At 40.6% G+C, this 17433-nt stretch overlaps 1 protein-coding gene across 5 annotated transcripts in view; it reads right to left on the bottom strand.

Annotated features, from left to right (window-relative positions):
- Positions 1 to 6400: 6400 nt before the first annotated feature.
- Positions 6401 to 17433, bottom strand: part of ZNF462 (zinc finger protein 462) — a 93218-nt gene continuing 82185 nt past the window's right edge. For all 5 annotated transcript variants that reach the window (XM_026061094.1, XM_026061093.1, XM_026061098.1 and 2 more), the window contains 3 exons: positions 15111 to 15243; positions 10357 to 10471; positions 6401 to 9074 (listed from right to left, as the gene is read on the bottom strand). In XM_026061094.1, coding sequence (XP_025916879.1) covers positions 8870 to 9074; positions 10357 to 10471; positions 15111 to 15243 — 453 coding nt within the window. In that variant the 3' untranslated portion in view covers positions 6401 to 8869. The remainder of the gene's footprint in view (positions 9075 to 10356; positions 10472 to 15110; positions 15244 to 17433) is intronic.

The following is a 17433-nucleotide window of genomic DNA, read 5'->3' as shown; positions in this document are numbered from 1 at the left end:
GACATCTGGAAAATGAAAACATAATGGCCAGGTCCCAGATATTTAAGTTATCACACTAAAAAGATGAACAACTTACATATGAAGTTCTCGTTATTGGCAGAAAGTATGGCTAAAACACAAAATCAATCAGTAAACTCTCATAAGGCAGAAACTCGCCTTGGTGCAGGAGAACAGCCCATTTGTATTACACCCTTGCCATTTCACTTGCATTCTTTGCTAGTGTTCATATCAGGATGGAGCTCTCTGAAATACAATTCGATTATTTTAATTGAGAAATCTTTGCAGCTCATTTCATTCAAGATTCCCCTTTTGTATTAAAATAAAAGTGATCACCATTTCCCTGAAAAGATTAACCACTTGTAAGCAAAGCATTTTCCATCGCTGACTGACGGCTGTATCTAATCATGCTTCCGCTTGAGTGCAGAGCACGTAATCATGGAGTTCATGCTCAAGAATGACACTGAGGAGGAAGTTTCTTTCTTTTCCCAGGCAAAGACGAACAGATCTGCAGCGAGTGGCTGGAGTCCCCTGCTTCAGATGAGTGGAGACCCCACATAGGAAGCACTCTCTTCTCTGCCTGAAATGAGCAAGAAGTGCCAGGGGATCCCGAGGCCACCAGCACACCTACAATACAAACTCCCAAATGCTTCCGTGAACTCACTTCTGCATGGAAAAGGTAATTTTCACATATGTTCAAAAGTGTTCAGGTGCCAAAGGATTGTCAATAGGCCCCCCAAAGCTGCTAAAAATCCCATGCTACTATATCAGATCTTTAAAGACAAGGAGGCTGCCAAGAAAGTAATGCATTTGCTTCCTTTTACCACCATGTGTGTAGCCAGCGTATTGGTTTGGTGACCTTTATCTCCTGTTCCTCCTTTCTGTCTTGCTCTAAGGCTCTCCCAGACTGCACAGTGTCTCTGTGCACAGCCCACTCACTCAGACACAGCACCCATTTGATATAAACTAATGGGAAAAGAGCATTTCCTTGCCAGCTTTCCAATAAATTACATGGAAAGAAATGTAAGTTACAGCATGAATCCCTGCAGAATGAGGTCCTAATTGCTAAACATGTATGTTAAATGGATTAAATAACAATGTACATTTAATCCATTGGTAAGAATATAATTATTCTTTTGTTGCTGCTATCAGTTGAGTTAATTACACAGGACATGATATCTACATCAAATCACCTGTTCCTTCATACTTTTGGTGGAGAGGATAGAAGATGAGCCCTTTTCTCAGAGCAGGATCGGGCATGTTTAAATTCATTCAAGCCCTAAAGCTATTTTCTGTGACTGAGCCAAAACAGCACACGTCCTGTTTGCACTTCCCCTCCAGAACAGACTGTAAGGGCTGATGAGGGCAGATATGAAGATACTCTTTTGACCACCAGATGGATTATGTCTGGTCCCAACCAAAGCCTAGCAGACAGCTCTCTTTTCTTGCCTTGCTATATGCCCTCCCTTCCAGGCAGGGATGGCAGCTGTATAGTCTCAGTCTTGCAGATGTGTGACCCTGGTGCCTGTAACACCAGCAACTGATGAGACTTCTTGCTGTCGTCAAGACAGCACCACAGCTCCTGTCAGCTTTACAATGGCCAGAGTTTGTTCTCTGGTTATTGAAGCAATCCCTCGAAGAGAGATGGAAAAGGTGATTCCAGGAGGAGCTGGGGCATGCTGGGAGTGAACCTGCTTTCCTGTCTGTCCTCCAGGAGGAGATGCCCATAGCAACAGCTAGAAATACCTTGCAGCTGTAGCAAATAGCTCAAAGGCCTTACTTCTTTGTGCAGGCAATGTCCTTTTCATGCTGTATATTTATTTACCTGCGGGAAGCCAAATCCCCTCTAGCTTTGCATTGTTGCTATTTCTTAAATCATGTGGTTACAACAATACATAGCTGAGATCCTGAAGGTCTAAGCAGAAGAAAACATTCTCTGGAGATAACATTTAATGTACTTATTGCTTCATGGACCTTGTCTTCTAATAATCTGCTGGTTCATATAGACCAAAACTACCACCTTTCTTACTCCCACCTCTCTGGCAGAAGTATTCCATGATTTCAGTCTAAATGACTCCACAAAGACTCAAAGCATCCTTTGACCCAGTGCTTAACAGGATTTCCTTTAGTTGCAAAGAAAAGTTATAATTTCAGTCCAACATTTTCAACACAAGCTAAATTAATTTGAGACATAGCTGGTAAATACATTTCTCTCTTTAAACACTGGTGAGAGCATAACAGAACAGCTGCAGAGAGACACTTTTCACTTAGATTTGGAAGTCATGCATGTGCAGTTGGCTAGACTAAGCTAAGCTCTTCATTAATAGAAGTGTAAACTCAATAGAGAATTCATGAATCAAGCTGAGGCATATTTGCTTTTACACCAACTATTCAAAGAGGCAAATTATTTGTGAAGTAGAGGAGAAGCATGTCTTTTCTCATTCCAACAGCTGACTTTATTTTTTCCTAAGCATCCTAGCTGAAATGAATCAATTGGAGTTCTTGACAGATTATTTTATATACATGTAAAACTTATTTTATGAACAACATAAAAATAACAGAGACCACGTAATCAACTTTTGGGAAGCATTTCTTTTTAGGATGATGAAATAGCAGGAGTATTTTTAACACAAAAAATATTTTACCTGTCATATCTCATGACAGAAACCAAGGGGTTAGTAACATTTAAGATAGAATTGGCAGTAACAATAGTGTAACTTAAAAGTTATGCTGGTATATCACAAAACGAATGTGAAAGAGATAGGACTCCTTCTGCTCCTGAGTTTAAGGCAGTCTTCAAAAGAAATTAAGATGAGATTTTTGTAAGGGACAGCTTATTCCCTTCCTGCTCATCATGGGATGTTTTGATTCTTCCTTTAGGAGTCAAGAGACTGAACTAGACAGAGAACAGATGTGATCATATCAACTTCCACATTCTGCTAGGATAAAATAGATCTCAAATGCAGTAAAAGTCAATAGTGCTACCTGACACTTAACTACACACTCCATCTATTGCTGCCCTATAGAGTATATTGCATGAGGAGATACTTTCTTTTTCTTATTTTTCTTTTTTTTTTTTCCTCATTTTTTTCAAGTTGGCAGAACTTTGGATTCAATTCCTCCAATTGTAGCAAGTAAGAATACTGGCTCAATCACAAAAGCAAAGCAAAAACAAAACCCCATGACACTGGCACTATTTTGTTGAGGATTTCATTTGATTTGTAGCATATTGTGGCAGTGCTGGAGAGCAGGAATTATAGAATTCAGATCAGAACTAGTAAAAAAGTTTTGGCCAAGTTGAAACCCAGTAGTGCAGACAGACATCTACTCCTAAATGATATCCGTTTTCTAGAGCTAAGAGCTGTTCATTGCTACTCCCCACTAATGATGCATATAAACCTCTAGAGAAATTCTGTTAAAAAAAATTGTTTTGATTCTACTGCCCAGTCAAAAATGACTGGACATAGAACAGAGAGAAATGCTGCTGTCTGAGAAGAGTCTGTGAATGAGCCAGCATATCCTTAGAATAATTCCCTCCTACAAAACCCAGGGATTTGCAAAGAGTCAGTAACAAACTAGAAAAATTGAAAGTTTAGAGAACACTGGGAAAGTTTATTTTGCAATAGGAAATGTAGCTGGAAGATACGCCAGAAGGTCTCTGGTCCAACCTCTTGCCAAAAGTGGGGTTATTGCCAGCAGTAGATGAGGTCAGTCATGGCTTTGGATGATTCTGCAAAACAACCAAGGATGAAGATACCACCAGCTCACCAAGTGACCTGCTCCAGCACTGCACTGCATTCCCAATAGAAAAGCTTCTCTATTCTATTTTTTTTTCTTTCTTTATATTCATGCACACATATATCTTGTAACTGATGAATCAGTCTTCCTTTTCTCCCCTCCACCCTTGCAAAATATATACCATATTTCCACACATGGGTTAAGTAACTGCAAACACAGCAGGAATGACAATGCCTTCAGCTAAGCTCTCCAAACATCAGCTGATTCAAACAGACATCAGCTTTACTTACTAAGACTTTGGCCAGGACTTTGCTATTTTACTTATGCCACCAGCCCCACCTTTGGTTTACAGGGTGTTTGCCCCCACCTGTTTCATCTGAGGGCAGTTTGGTAAGTGAAAGATGAGAAGACATCAAAAGGTTTACAAGATGAATCCTAGAAGGATCATAGCCTTCAAGGCAGAAGTTTGTACACCAAACTGCTCAAACTGAACACCCTGTTTCTGGTGGCAGGTAGTGTGGTGGGAGGGGAATTAACCATGCTGCAAAAGATGAGAGGTTTCTGCAACATCGTAAGCCTATCTTTACCTCAAAAACATCCTTACCCAAGCCCTTTCCTATTCAGGATTATTGCTGCTTTGGAGCCAGATATCTGGTTCTTATGGGAAAAAAGTCCTGTGTTGTCAGAGAAGTATTAAATAAAAAACCCTTCAGGATCAGGAGGAGGGGGAAAACTTGGGGCACTTCTCATTAAACTGTACTGAACACATGCAATTGTATCTAGGTGTTTTCTTGAAGCCAGGAGACAGAATTTTGCTGTTTAAGGTCACAAAGAAGTCTTCCATAAGGCCCCACCCTTCAAAATATCTGGGCCTCAAACATCAAAGTTTCACATAGACCCTCTCACTTTGCAAACAGAGGACATTCAATGGGAAACCCTACAGCTCTGCGATTCTGCAGTCCTTACTCGCCATGACCTTGCCAGCCCTTACTCAAGTTCTGGCCCATGAGTTCCTGGGCAAACTGTGGTCTAGGCTGCCCAAACCCTTCTCCACGGAGAGAGAAGGTGCGTGTGTGGAGGCGAGGGAGATTATGGTCCCCTTTCCCATAGCAACTCCAGCAGAGTCACTGCACCAGCATGCATATGAAGCCAAGATCACTGCATGGAGGGAATTTGGACACTGAGCCTCAAAACCAAAGGAAAATCTCAGTAGTCAACTAGCAATAAGGTAGCAAACATTTACCCAGACTTCTTAAAAGGAAGGACAATGAGCCTGGGAATACAGTGTGTGCAGAACAGCAAATGTCCCATGGCACAGCTGCTCTCTGTGAAGCCGAGGGCTGTCAGTTACTAGAAGGGGAATTGACCAGCAAGGCAGATAAATAATGTGAGTAAAAGCTCTTTTTTTTTTTTTTTTTTTTTTTTTTTTAACATTTTCCTTTGGCTCTTCCTCCCCCATTTCCCTTAAGCTGTCTTTCAGTTCAACGCAGGACTCTCAAGACTGGTGAGCCAGCCACATTCAGCTAGAAATGTGCATCTCAGTAGGTCAAGGGTTTTGATTTCACATATACAATCCTGCCACTGAAGTGAATGGAGTAACACAATGTAAAACTCAAGTATTCACCCATGGTCTTTTATTAAATTGGTTAGGTAATTCTTATTAGTGACATATCACTGAACAGCCCTTTCTCTTTTTTAAATTGGTAGAAATGCACGTTAGCTCTGGGGTAGAATATACTGTGTGCAAATTATTTGTAGGTCTCCCTAACAAATTACTGTTTTCAGAGACCACTGGAAAAAAGCAGTATCTAAGAGCCCAAAATACATAAATTTGATTTTCTACATAGGGTAAGTGAATAAGTATCCTAATGAGAAATATTTTGACTCTTGGGGAGAGAGATGGAAAAAAAAAAAAAGTGGAAGCATGTAAAGCTATCAGATGAGAAAACTTTTCATACTGTTTATTATCCTATACATTCAGTTCAGTTCCAGTAAAATCAAAATGCTAAACTGGAAACATGATCTGATTAAAACACCCCCAGAAACAAACCTCAGACATCTTTCCAATGTGCTTTTAAAAATCTGTATTCAGCAAAGTAAGATGCAGGACAGCACCAAAAGCATCATTCTAAATTTTCAATGGAGAAAAAGGAAACAATAGCATCCCCTCCTCCAGCTTGCTGGGCTTATATTTGACTGTGATTAAGCACAGCCTCAGCGCAGGATCCAATAGGTCATCAGATACTGAAGCATACAGTATCCCAACTCATGCAGAGATTGAGTTGATAATCCAAATGCCAGCCTGTCTCCATCCATTTTCACCTTTCAGGACACTCCACAAATTTTTTTCGTTTTTATGTTTGGGTTCAGGAGTCAGTAGACCTTGGCAGCATGCCCTCGGTCTCTCATGGATGTCGGGCTGATGGATGCTCAGGGCATTCTTCAAGGACGTGGCAGACCCTAGACCAGTATGAGCTATGGAAAGTCACTCCACCCCATCTGTATGTCCAAAATTTCCTATCTGAAACTGGGGAGAAAAGAGAGAAGTGGTGGAAAAAGGTGTTTTGCTCATTCACAGAGCTGTCAGTTGAACTCTTGAGTCACATAGACACTTTCACAGCCCTATCATCAGAGTAGCCAACAGAGAACTCTACACACACGCACACACTCTTAAAAAGTTTTTATTAATTTTCATTGCTTTTTTTTTTAAAAAAAAACAAACCCGTCAGTGCAACAGTTCAGTATCCCCTTCCTATCCCCAATCAGTAAGCAGTAATTTAAAAATCAGGAAATACCGAGTGCTGAAGCCAATGGGTTAGCATTTTGCTATTAATTTCCTTCTGTCAAACTCTGAAAAAGTCCTCTGTATAAATTAAACAATGAAAAAAAAATGTTATTTTCAATTCTATGTCATTACAGTCAACAGAATCATAATAATGCATCTAAAATGTGTGTCCACAATATATCAGGTATACATTTTTGGGAAAAGAAAAAAAAGGAAAAAAAATATGACATTCTAGGCTTGTTAAAAGGATAATGGTCCCATATTTTTATTAACAGGTTAGCAAAACAAAATCCAATGGATTACAATATTTACATGTTATTTGAAAAATAAAGTAGTGATAAAAGCATGTCACAATCATTTCTTTTTTTTTTTCTTTTTTGTTTTTGGTAACCATTACAAACACCCAATCCAGGTATGGAACTGTTTAAATACATTTGAAATGAGGCCAATTAAAAAACAAATACAGACACAAAATGTGTATTTATATTTGTCCCTCTAATGTGTTTTTCACGATGCTCCCTCCCTACTTCAAAAAACCAAAAAACCAAAAACCAAAAGAATCCCCAAAACCCACAACTGATGAATCCTTAAAAGCAAAACACCATGCTTCTCAAGTAGCACTTATTCCACAAATGCAACATTTTTGCCATCAATTTTACGTGAAGCTCTCTGGGACACCATTTCCTCAGCAGCTTCCTGGTTTCCCCCCCTCCCCCCTTAAATCCCCCCGAAAACAAAAAAAACAAACAAAGACACATGCATTTCTAAAACTAGGTTTCAGTCAAGTACTTTCTACTTTTTGGAAAGAAACTCTTTTTTTGTTCACAATCAGAACATACCATGGGCACTAGATCCTGTATTCCTTACTCAGGCAAAAGTCCCGTTGAGTTTGGTAGGCTTTCCACCCAAGAAAAAGTGCAGGATCAGCCACTAGGTACATAGGTTCCTATTCATTCTACACTGCTCCCCTCATGCTAAAAGCTAAGGAGGAGGGGAAAAAATTAGCAACTTCCGTCTTTAATCGAGTAAGAGTAGTTCTCCAGGCTCAATGTCATATGTAACTATTTCATCTCCACTTGCAAAAAGATGTGTTAACAGACACCCCTCCCTCCCACCATACCAAAACAAAAAGAAAACACACACACCACAGACAGAAGAAAAAAAAGGCAGCCAATCTTAACAAAAAAAATTACTAGTGTGAGACTGATAGATGTTAATATGACAAGCAACAGAATGGTTATGAGGACCTACATGTTTGGCCCGCAAGCTGCATAGCTGTGCCATAAGTTTGGTTCTTTAGTTAAAAAAAAAAAAAAAGTTAAAACTTCTTTGTTATATCCGTATGTTTAAAATTAACAACAACAACAAAAATCTATTCACAAGATCTAGTCTCCTTTCCCTGTCCCCCCCCTTGAAAAGAAATAATTGTTTTACATGAGAAACTTAATTGTGCTGTATTTGTAACACCTCAGGCTGATAGAAAATAAACATGTGGCAAACAAAACTGCACAATCAGTCACATGAAATCTATCAAATCCTAAAATTATAGTTGAATACTAACAAACAGCTTACCTGGAATAAAGGATGACAAGTCACAAACAGTTATCTAGGAATTAAAGTCTCTCTCTTTTTTTTTGTTTTTTTTTTTACTAAAATAATTAAAAAAATCACAGTATTTTAAGAAATAAAACCCACACTGGGATTTTAAGCACAATTTGTTTTCCTTTAAAACTTTTTTTCTTCCTCCTTTCACCACCTTGCCCAGCAGTCTCTCTACATTTAACCACAATGACAACAGGTAGTACTGACAAATGCAGAGATCTCCCTTGGTTAATTCTGAGGTACTAGGAAACAGGTGACTGTTTTAAGCAAAGCAGTTTCTGGTTTTTGTTTTTGTTTTTTTCTTTTCTAAAGCAGTTGCATTCAGTCTGGAAAAGCGTTACGTATTAAAACTAGAAAAACGCACCCAAATTTGTGCGTTGAAAAGTTGTCGTTCCCCCCCCACCCCCTGCTTCCATGCTCACGACGCTTCCATTCACAAACAATCCGAGTCTCCACTGCAAAGCACGTTGTGTAATGTAGGAACACGGGGAGTTGTTTCAATAGTCCAAGACGAACGTAACTTCCCATTGTCAAGATCCAGAAGAAAAGATGCAGTGATGTAATGGAGCCACTTATTCCATCGTTTAAATAACTTTAATATACACACACTCACACAGGTACCAGTGCTTTGAAAATAGATCATTCAGTCCTAAAAGCAGCTTTGTTTCTTCCTTCTGCCCACCCCACCCACCCACCCCACCCCGTTCATCACTGTTCAAGTAAGTTGATTAAAATCACACCAAATGCTTATTCGTTTTTGGCCTCTGAGTTCTCTTGGAGAGGTTTGTCAGCAGCTACCACACTGACTGCTGTTTCGCTGTTGTGGCAAAAGTCCACCACCATTTTCTCAATGCCTTCCTTTTCTTCTCCTGGCAGTGTGCTAACAGTCTCCTCCGCATCCTCCTTCGGCTGGCTGTCCTCGCTGCTCCTGCGCTTGCATTCGTTCAGCGCCCTGCGAAGAAATGCAGCAGAAAACAGAAATCATTATAGTCCATACAGAGAACAATAAAGCCAATCCGTATGCGTTACACAGGGCAGGGGGAAACAGCTCACTTCCTGAAAAAGTGAACAGCCACGTTGCTGCCAGCTCATGCTCAAGAGGACAGGCAGTAGAATGAAGCTGCTAGTGTTACATTTTAGCTTTGAAACCAAATCTTTATTCATTCTAGGCTGGGGCAGTAAGGGATGAGAGAGAAGAACCCCAATCCCCTTTTCCCCACTCCCTTGTGAATGAAACTCATTAGGTACCAAACAAAGGCACAGGAAGAGAGAGTACTTTTCCCAAAGACTTAATGATCCAATAAAGCGTTTTACAGCATGCAACTTTTCAAGTACTCTTATTTAAGTAGACAAGATAAAGGGTAAGAGAAGTAGTATTTCTCACCCCTCCACAGTCAAGCTGCAATATTGTATTCAAATGTTTTCCACAGGTCAGTAATCTTGAATGAGATCTACTCTTTGAAGAAATTACRGTCAGCAAAGACATCTCTTCTACTGACCAGATCATCATCAAGAGAAGGAAAATGAATGTTCCAGAKATGTCTATCTGTGTCATCCCACAGCATACAAACTGTTATTTATACACACAAAAGGCAAAGATCTTTGCTATTAACTTCACTGTGAATATTTTAGGGAGAGATCATTCTGATTGATTTTACTTTCCTTGAAGGTCTTGACATTTCTCTGCACATAATTCTTTACACTGTTCTGCAAGTTTAGCTGCAAGCATGATAAGAAGTCATAACAATAAAGAAAAAAACAAACCCCACAGTTCCTTCTTGGAACGTTCCTTAGTTTTCTGCCATTTTTCATGCTGCTCCACTGGCAAGCAAAATCAACAGTAGACTCAAGTAAAGTTAACCRTGGGCCAAAGTGGTATTCATCTTGAGACAAGGATTAAGTTTTAGGATCACAGTTAAACCCCGTCTGTCCATTGAAAAAAGTTTCTTTCCCTTTGAGATCTGATTCAGAACTGAAACTGGAAAGGTATGTGGACATATGGAGAGAATCACCTGAAATCTGAACTCTACAGTCACCAGGGTGGCTGGGATAAACAGAATGGACAAGAACCTCTCTTTGTGCAAAGACATCTGATAACTGTATTCCTGCTTGTCATATACCTGCGTTTGCCTTCATCACAGGGCTTTCTTTGGGAGGAGAGGAACAGGTGGGGGAATGTATAAAGATCTATTGTTACTTTTGGCTGTTCGGTAAAGGAGACTAAACCAACTTACATGCCGTGTCTCAGCACGTGTCGCTCCCACTCAGAGCCCTCTGTGAATGACCGGCCGCAGAACTCGCACGGGAAGCGCTTCTCCAGAGCGCCGCTGTCAGGGAACATCATGGGATCTGAGAAAGGACACAGACTGTAAATGCACAAGTGCCAGGGGAGGAAGGGAGCACTGTGATCCTACTCTGATCCCCTCTCCTGCCCCCAAAGAGAAAAAAGAATATTCCTGAGAAACAAAAGGAGATCTTCATCAAATACTGTAGGCATCAGTGAAAATGCACACCCCCCTCCACAAAGCCAAGTGACAATGCAGGTCACAAGTCCCATCCTAACTCTTGAAACATCTCCACAAAAAAGTGTTAACAGAGTTATTGCTCCCCATCCTTGTATTTGAACAAATGAAGAGACTGTGGAGTTCTAATTCAAAACCAACACTGAGTTAAGTGCTTCAAAGCAAACCCAAAATCCCACTTGAGCCAGTGTATAATTTTTGAATTGGTAGTGCAAATTTTAGGAAACAGAGACTTGGTATATTGAACATGTGATCCTCATAAGAAATAGACATTCCTTCATCATGGATTCTCATGAGCTGGAGAATATTTCTGAAAGTCCTGTATCTTAACTGCAAAGGTGTTTCAACCCATCCTAATCTTTTATACAAAATGCTTGGTGCCTCATTTGCAGAAGTGTCAAGCACCTAGTAATAGAAGTGAAGTCACTGGCAGCTGAGGGAGCAGTATTTCTGAAAGCCAAGCCCCATGTGAACAGAGCCAGCTTTAACAAAAGATGAAACATTTCCTCACAAATTAAGAAGATCACCACACAAGCCATTAAAAATAATTGCATGGACTATCTCACTTGATTCTTTTTGCTGGAAATGAGACAGCACCATCTGCTCACAGCATTAATTCCTTAGCAGGGATTATCTTAAGCAAGAAATCAACAGAATGTCTTTCCGACTCCTCCCAAACTACATAATAAAAGAAAAGAGATTTTGCTTCATTTCAGTTCTGATCTCTGCTCACTTGGTTTCTTCACTCTCAAATTTACTTTGTTCAAAACCAGCCTATGAAATTAAAACTGCGCAGACACTTGCTACTATCCCTATGTAAGTTTTGTAAAGGTATTTTTGCAACACACTTGTCACTATTTAGCCTTTAATAAAGTTCAAGATGCTTTACACCATTTTTTCTCTCTTCCTTCTAGAAGAAAAAAACCTCAATTCATATTTCCTAGTGTCAGTGATTTATTATGTGGTTAAACATCACAAAGCAAGTTGCTGTACCAACAGGAACAGAAGAAAGTAAGTCAATGCCCCTACTTCAGTTTATATCCAGATTTTAATACTATATGCGTAGTACAAATTTAAAAATACCTCTGCAACACTTAGTCTAGTCATGGTAAAGGAACAAATACCTAGGAAGGATAAAGGTTTTGGAGACAACAGTTGCTCTTCTGTGTAGGAAGATACCTACCATAGAGCACACAATAGGAAATTTATTCTGGGCCTCTGCAGAGAAGAGATGTGCACAATAGAGGCTGCTTTGCTCAAATGAATAGGGCAGCTTTATACTTGCAATTCCCATTAACATGTGCAACCCTAGTAAATCCACCATCGCTTCAGAATACACTATATTCTTCACTGTTTCCTGACCAGTTTCATTTCTAGGTGTGTGAATTTGGACTGCTCTCCTGGAAGAGTGTATCAGGACATGCTCTTCCTTGTTGTCTGCACAGACACCTGATCTCTCTTTGTTTTTCCTGCATCACATACACAATCATTTATTTTTGTCTACTGCGGAAAAATACCTCTCARTTCAGGTTTCTGGTAAGAACAAGATACAAAGGTCAGCAGAGACAGCCCCTTTGGGATGCACTGCTTAGCAAGGGCAGCTGCTCTTTTCACGGAGCATTCCAGTCAACCTCTTTTTTTCCCCCTCATCTTCTTCCTCCTGTGTCCATATTTTTTCTGCTCTCCTTTACCAACAACTGACGACTCCTCTGCCTTCCCACCTGACACATCAGTTCAGCTCTGCTGAGAGGACATGCCCAGCTCTGCCTGCCCGGATGACGAATAACCGTTCTTTGGTAGAGCGTCCCAACAGCCCCTTTGGAGAAGCAACAGGGTCTTCTTTGTGCCTTCAGGACTGCAAACACCAGCCTGAAGTCAAACCGGTGAATCTAGCGGTTCAACTCAAGGGAAGAAAACCTGGCTCTGCCAAAATCACAGACTTCAGAGGGCTCAGCCGGTGTTTGCTTCCAGATACGTGGAGCACACAGAGGCACTCTCAGCAAATCCTACTTCCTGCTAACACCACAAAGGCTAAAATTGTCAAAAGCACCCAAGTGGTATCGGAGATTATATAGTTTGATGTGGTTTGAAAGCTGTGACAGCACTAGCCACTGTGACGGGCAATATTTAACAGCATGGGTGTGGTCCTCTACTAACAGGGTGAACTGTTTCTGCATTAAAAGTGGCTTTTGAACATCCAATGGGAGAAGATSATGTCAGCGCATGACTTTGCATCCAGCCATGCATTCAGCTCCTGTCTCACTGGAACATTTTTAGAAAATTTACCTTGCATCTTGCACCTCACAGTGGTAATCCACAACTTGGCAAGAAAAATAAAGGCAATACAACTTGGATGTTTTCTAAATACAGTTTTTCATAGAAGGCATAAATACCTTCTGTATTTTCTAACTATTCTAGTACAAAATACAACTAATATTTAGATTAAAAGGAGAAAAATTAGCAATGGTCAGACAAAGTCACTCCTAAGGGGCAGCCAGGAAAACAGCTGGAAAACAAGGGGGGAAATATTCATGATTTTTTTACATGGGTCCTCTGAACACATCAAACAGATCACTTTTGAAGTAGTCACAGGTAAGAAAAACACAGATACAAGTTAAAAGAGTACCCAGTAGAAATAAAATTGTAAAACACTATCCCTTGTATCTGTTACCACCTTCTAGGCTGCAGATTTAAATCTGCCGTGATATTTTTACATTTTCATAATAAAGGTCAAGATATCAAACATCTTAAATCCAACTTAAATGATGAACTTCATCTTGGGTTCCCCCCTCTCCCCATGGTGCATTTGTAGCAATTTGAAAGGCTCAGCTGATAGCACCTTCTTCCTCTTGCTCTGGATGCCACATTTTCCAAAGTCATTTCAGCACCTGTGCTGGTATCTAACGCTAAAGTAATCCTCACAAGGACAAGCATGACTCTGCACCCCTTGCAAGCTGTGGGTCTACACAAACATTAATCAGCCTGCTACAGCTGCAACTAAGGGGAGCTGGTCCTTTAGGGATGGTACAGAGCTGTTCTTCCAGCCCTAAAGCCCTGAGGGTCAAATTTCTCCCTGAGCAGACCTGAGCACAAGAGAGTGTGGAGGTAATAACATCAAGCTTTGACATGCATATGGAACCAACCTCCCTTTAGCTCCTTCTCCAATTTCTCTAATGCTGCTAACTAAGATCTCATGAAGGATATTTTTCATTAAAACATRAATGGTTTCCCATCCAACGCTCTTTCTTTCTCATTTAAATAAAAGCTGTCACCAATTGCACTTGAAGTGACGTGCTAGTGACAAGCACAAGCAGAATTTATGCTGTAGGGACACTAAACAAAAGCCAAGACACTGGATTGTGTTAGTAAGGTAAGAGGCATCATCTAAGCCCCTCCTGTTCTGTAAGCTACCTCTGAATCTAGAAATCTAAATTTTCCAAAGTCTGAAAAGCTTCAGGAAGACATATTTTCTTTTGTGAACAACTCCTGAGTGAGTTTGAAAGGAGTCTTCCATTGAAAGTTGAAACTTTAGGAGGAAAAAGGCAAACATGACAGCGTGCCTTTAGTTCAGTACATAGAAACTTGGCGAACTGCAGTTGTCAGCACCAGGAGGGTGGGTGACCCTTCCAATCTGACAATCAGGCATCACGAGTCTCAAGAGTAGCGAACATACTGAGCTGGACTGGTGCATCAGAGTAGGCTGTGACAACACGCAATTGAGACCAGAAGCTTGCAATAAAATGTTTTTAATATAGGGGGGAGTGGAACAGGCACACAGGACAAACCCTTGGTCTGATTTAGAGGACTTTTTTTTCCCCTACTCAGCCAACTTTGACTGAACCATAAGCATTAGCAAGCTTGTGGCCTAGCCTTGCTGAAGTCAGGGGGATTAGTCATAGACATAAACTTAGGCACATACTTAAGTACACAACTGAGCAGTGATCTGAATGTGGGGCATGGATCTACCCTGGCTCCAGAGTTGCCAACTACAGAGACTGCAACAGGACTGACACTCACTGAGAAGGAAGGAATGCTGAGCACATAGTTAATAGTAACAGTCCAAAAATAAGTTTGGCCACGACCCTTCATCCTTGCTTGAATAATGTCAAGCAAGAAGCTGAAAAGGGTTACCAACACAGAAAATCTGACAAACCACTGAAATACTCCACTTACGTAGTTTTCCAAGCCCTTATAGATGTTATCGGCATGGACAGATAAGTCACAGATGCTATCTGCATTTTCTCATAGTATGTATTTTCTTAACAGACAGAAAACTTGTAGTAAGGATTAGAAACACGAGATTCCCCCAGGAACAGTGTCTTGACAAAAGCCCCATTTGCTCCTGCTGGCATGCTGCATGACTCTACAGGAATGTGCTGTAGAGTCAACAGCTGACCTTGCTTGGTGGGACTGGTGGGGCATGTTGCAGTCCATTAAAAAAAAAAAAAAAAAAAAGAGGGACTGACCTCTCTCTTCAGTCTTGGGACTTAACTCTTCTTCTTTTTCTTCCTCATCACTGCTGGAGCTTTCTGTTTTCCCCTTCATTTGTTCCAACTGATCCAAGTTAACCCGTCCAACCAGCTCAAAATTACGACTCACCTTTGAAAGGAACAGTTTTGTCAGCAATTAGCACCATCATCAGCTACTCAGAAAAACTACCTTATATGCAAAATGAAATCCAGTATGCCCCCAAACCTCCTTCTATAACTACAGGTGACATGCAGGCACCCAATCAAATTAATACTTCTTTCTTTTCAATTACAATGATTCTTCTTTCCCTTTTTATACTGAATTTATCAATCTTGCTTTTCAAAACTGAAAGCCATTCAATAAATCCCCCTCATTTCTTCCTCTTTTTGAAGTATTAAAACTAAAAAGTCCAAGAAAAGCTACGCACCATAAGTCCTACCCTTTCATGGTAGCGTTAAACCACTGTGATCAAACATTGCTATTGCACACCACCACTTAAGGAAAATCCTTTGTGACTGGTTCATTCAGCTTCATGCATGAAAGGATAGGTCCTCTACTAAGCACATGTCTGCTGTGCGCCGCATACACTTTCACTCATTAATAACAGATTAATTTTCATTATGAAGGGCTGCAAAGTGCTTTGCAAACTGATATACAGACTATAATGGGAACACTTCACCCAGCAGTCAAATTCAGCTAACCCTTGGGTGAAATGCACCAGCTTTTTAACAGCTCACAGCAACAGTATGAAAACAGCAGCTTAAGACGGGTAAGTCAGGAACATCACTATATCCAGCAGAAACAGCRGAGGAGCAGCCCAGATTTACAGTAGAGGTGGAGAGTGTGGAGCATGACCAGGACACTAGGGCTAATACTTGTTGGATGACAAGCACTCTCTAAGCTCATTGATCACTGCTGGGCAGGATTTTGGATTCATCTTTCATGCAAAAAAGTCAGCCCTCCAGCAGCACAAGGCACTGAGCCACAGAGACAGAGAGGATGGAGAGGAAGGAATGAGTGCAGTACAACAACTCCTGCAAGATGCTGAATGAAATATCAACCCCACTGATTGTGTTTTATCCCTCTGCAGGAAAAGGAATGTGAATGAATCTAAGGAATGTGTGACTTAAGACAGTAGTGTACCTCCAAATCCTGTACTACCCTAAATTCAGCAGTGTGCAGGTATCAGGTTCCTTGAACTACTCCATGCAGAGAGCCGTGCTGAGGTCCTCTGACTTAACAAGTTATCTACTGAGATGTAAGCAAATATGACCATGTGCAAGGCACTTACTGCTCTGCTCATGCACAGGAGCTCACTAAGGTGCAATACATCAATTGTGTGTCTAAGCCTAGGGCCTGGCCAAAAATTAGAATGATAACATTTAAAAATTACCAAAGAGAGATGGGGAAGACTATTGGCATCATCATTGCAGGTCAGAATTGGAAAGGAGAGCCAGGTAAGGAAACAATCTTCCCAGCCTGATGCACTAAGCCAAAGAATGAGAAATGCTGCATCTTTGATATCCCAGGGCCCTTGCTGTGGTGACTGGGAGATGTGGAACATCTCGGGTACTATGCAAAGTGTAGAAAGATTCTCAAGGAGTAATAAAGAGGGCAGATAAGCATAAGAGGCCAGTGTAAGTTTACAGAGCTTGTTTTTACAGGTAGTCAAATATTTTTTAAGTGTGAAAAGTTTTGTTGGGACTTTTAATGCTAATTTTGTCAATATACATTTGGTTGTAGGAAAATTGTCATTCAAACAACAAAGTTGGGTGAGTTTTTAGTGAGGACTGGGGCAGCTCAGCTCCAATATGTGAAGTCAAATAGCTACCTCCCCAGGAACTGCAACAAGAAAGAATTCTGATAAATACTGCAAAAACATATTTCAGTTCTAGAACTCAAGTTTCTCTCACAGCAACACAACTACAAAAAATCAGAGTTAACAGAAGTCTGTGGAAAGCCTTCTAATGAGTTCCCCAAGACTGGATCAAGTCTGTACTCAGGGACTCCACACAAACACTAAAGCAGCCTTAACTTAGGACCTGGTTATACTTGCTGTTTATCTTTCCCTCATTAAATGTAAACGGGGATGTATTGCCCTCTTTGTTATTAAAATATGCATGGCATGTCATGTTGCTGAAGTTGCCAGAGCAATCTTAAGTTTGGAATCTCCTGGCTTTTAGAGAGGCCGAATCACACAGCCTTAATGTTGTTTCACAACTCCTTTTCTTTTTTTCTTTTCTTTAAATAAACTTAGCATACACAAGTGCCTTTTCCAGATAATCATACTCTGCAGTCAACAATCAGCCAATTCTGGTC

Source organism: Apteryx rowi, unplaced genomic scaffold (assembly GCF_003343035.1).
Source record: "Apteryx rowi isolate R43461 unplaced genomic scaffold, aptRow1 scaffold_176, whole genome shotgun sequence".
NCBI lineage: Eukaryota > Metazoa > Chordata > Aves > Apterygiformes > Apterygidae > Apteryx > Apteryx rowi.
This window is presented reverse-complemented; position numbering and strand designations above follow the sequence as displayed.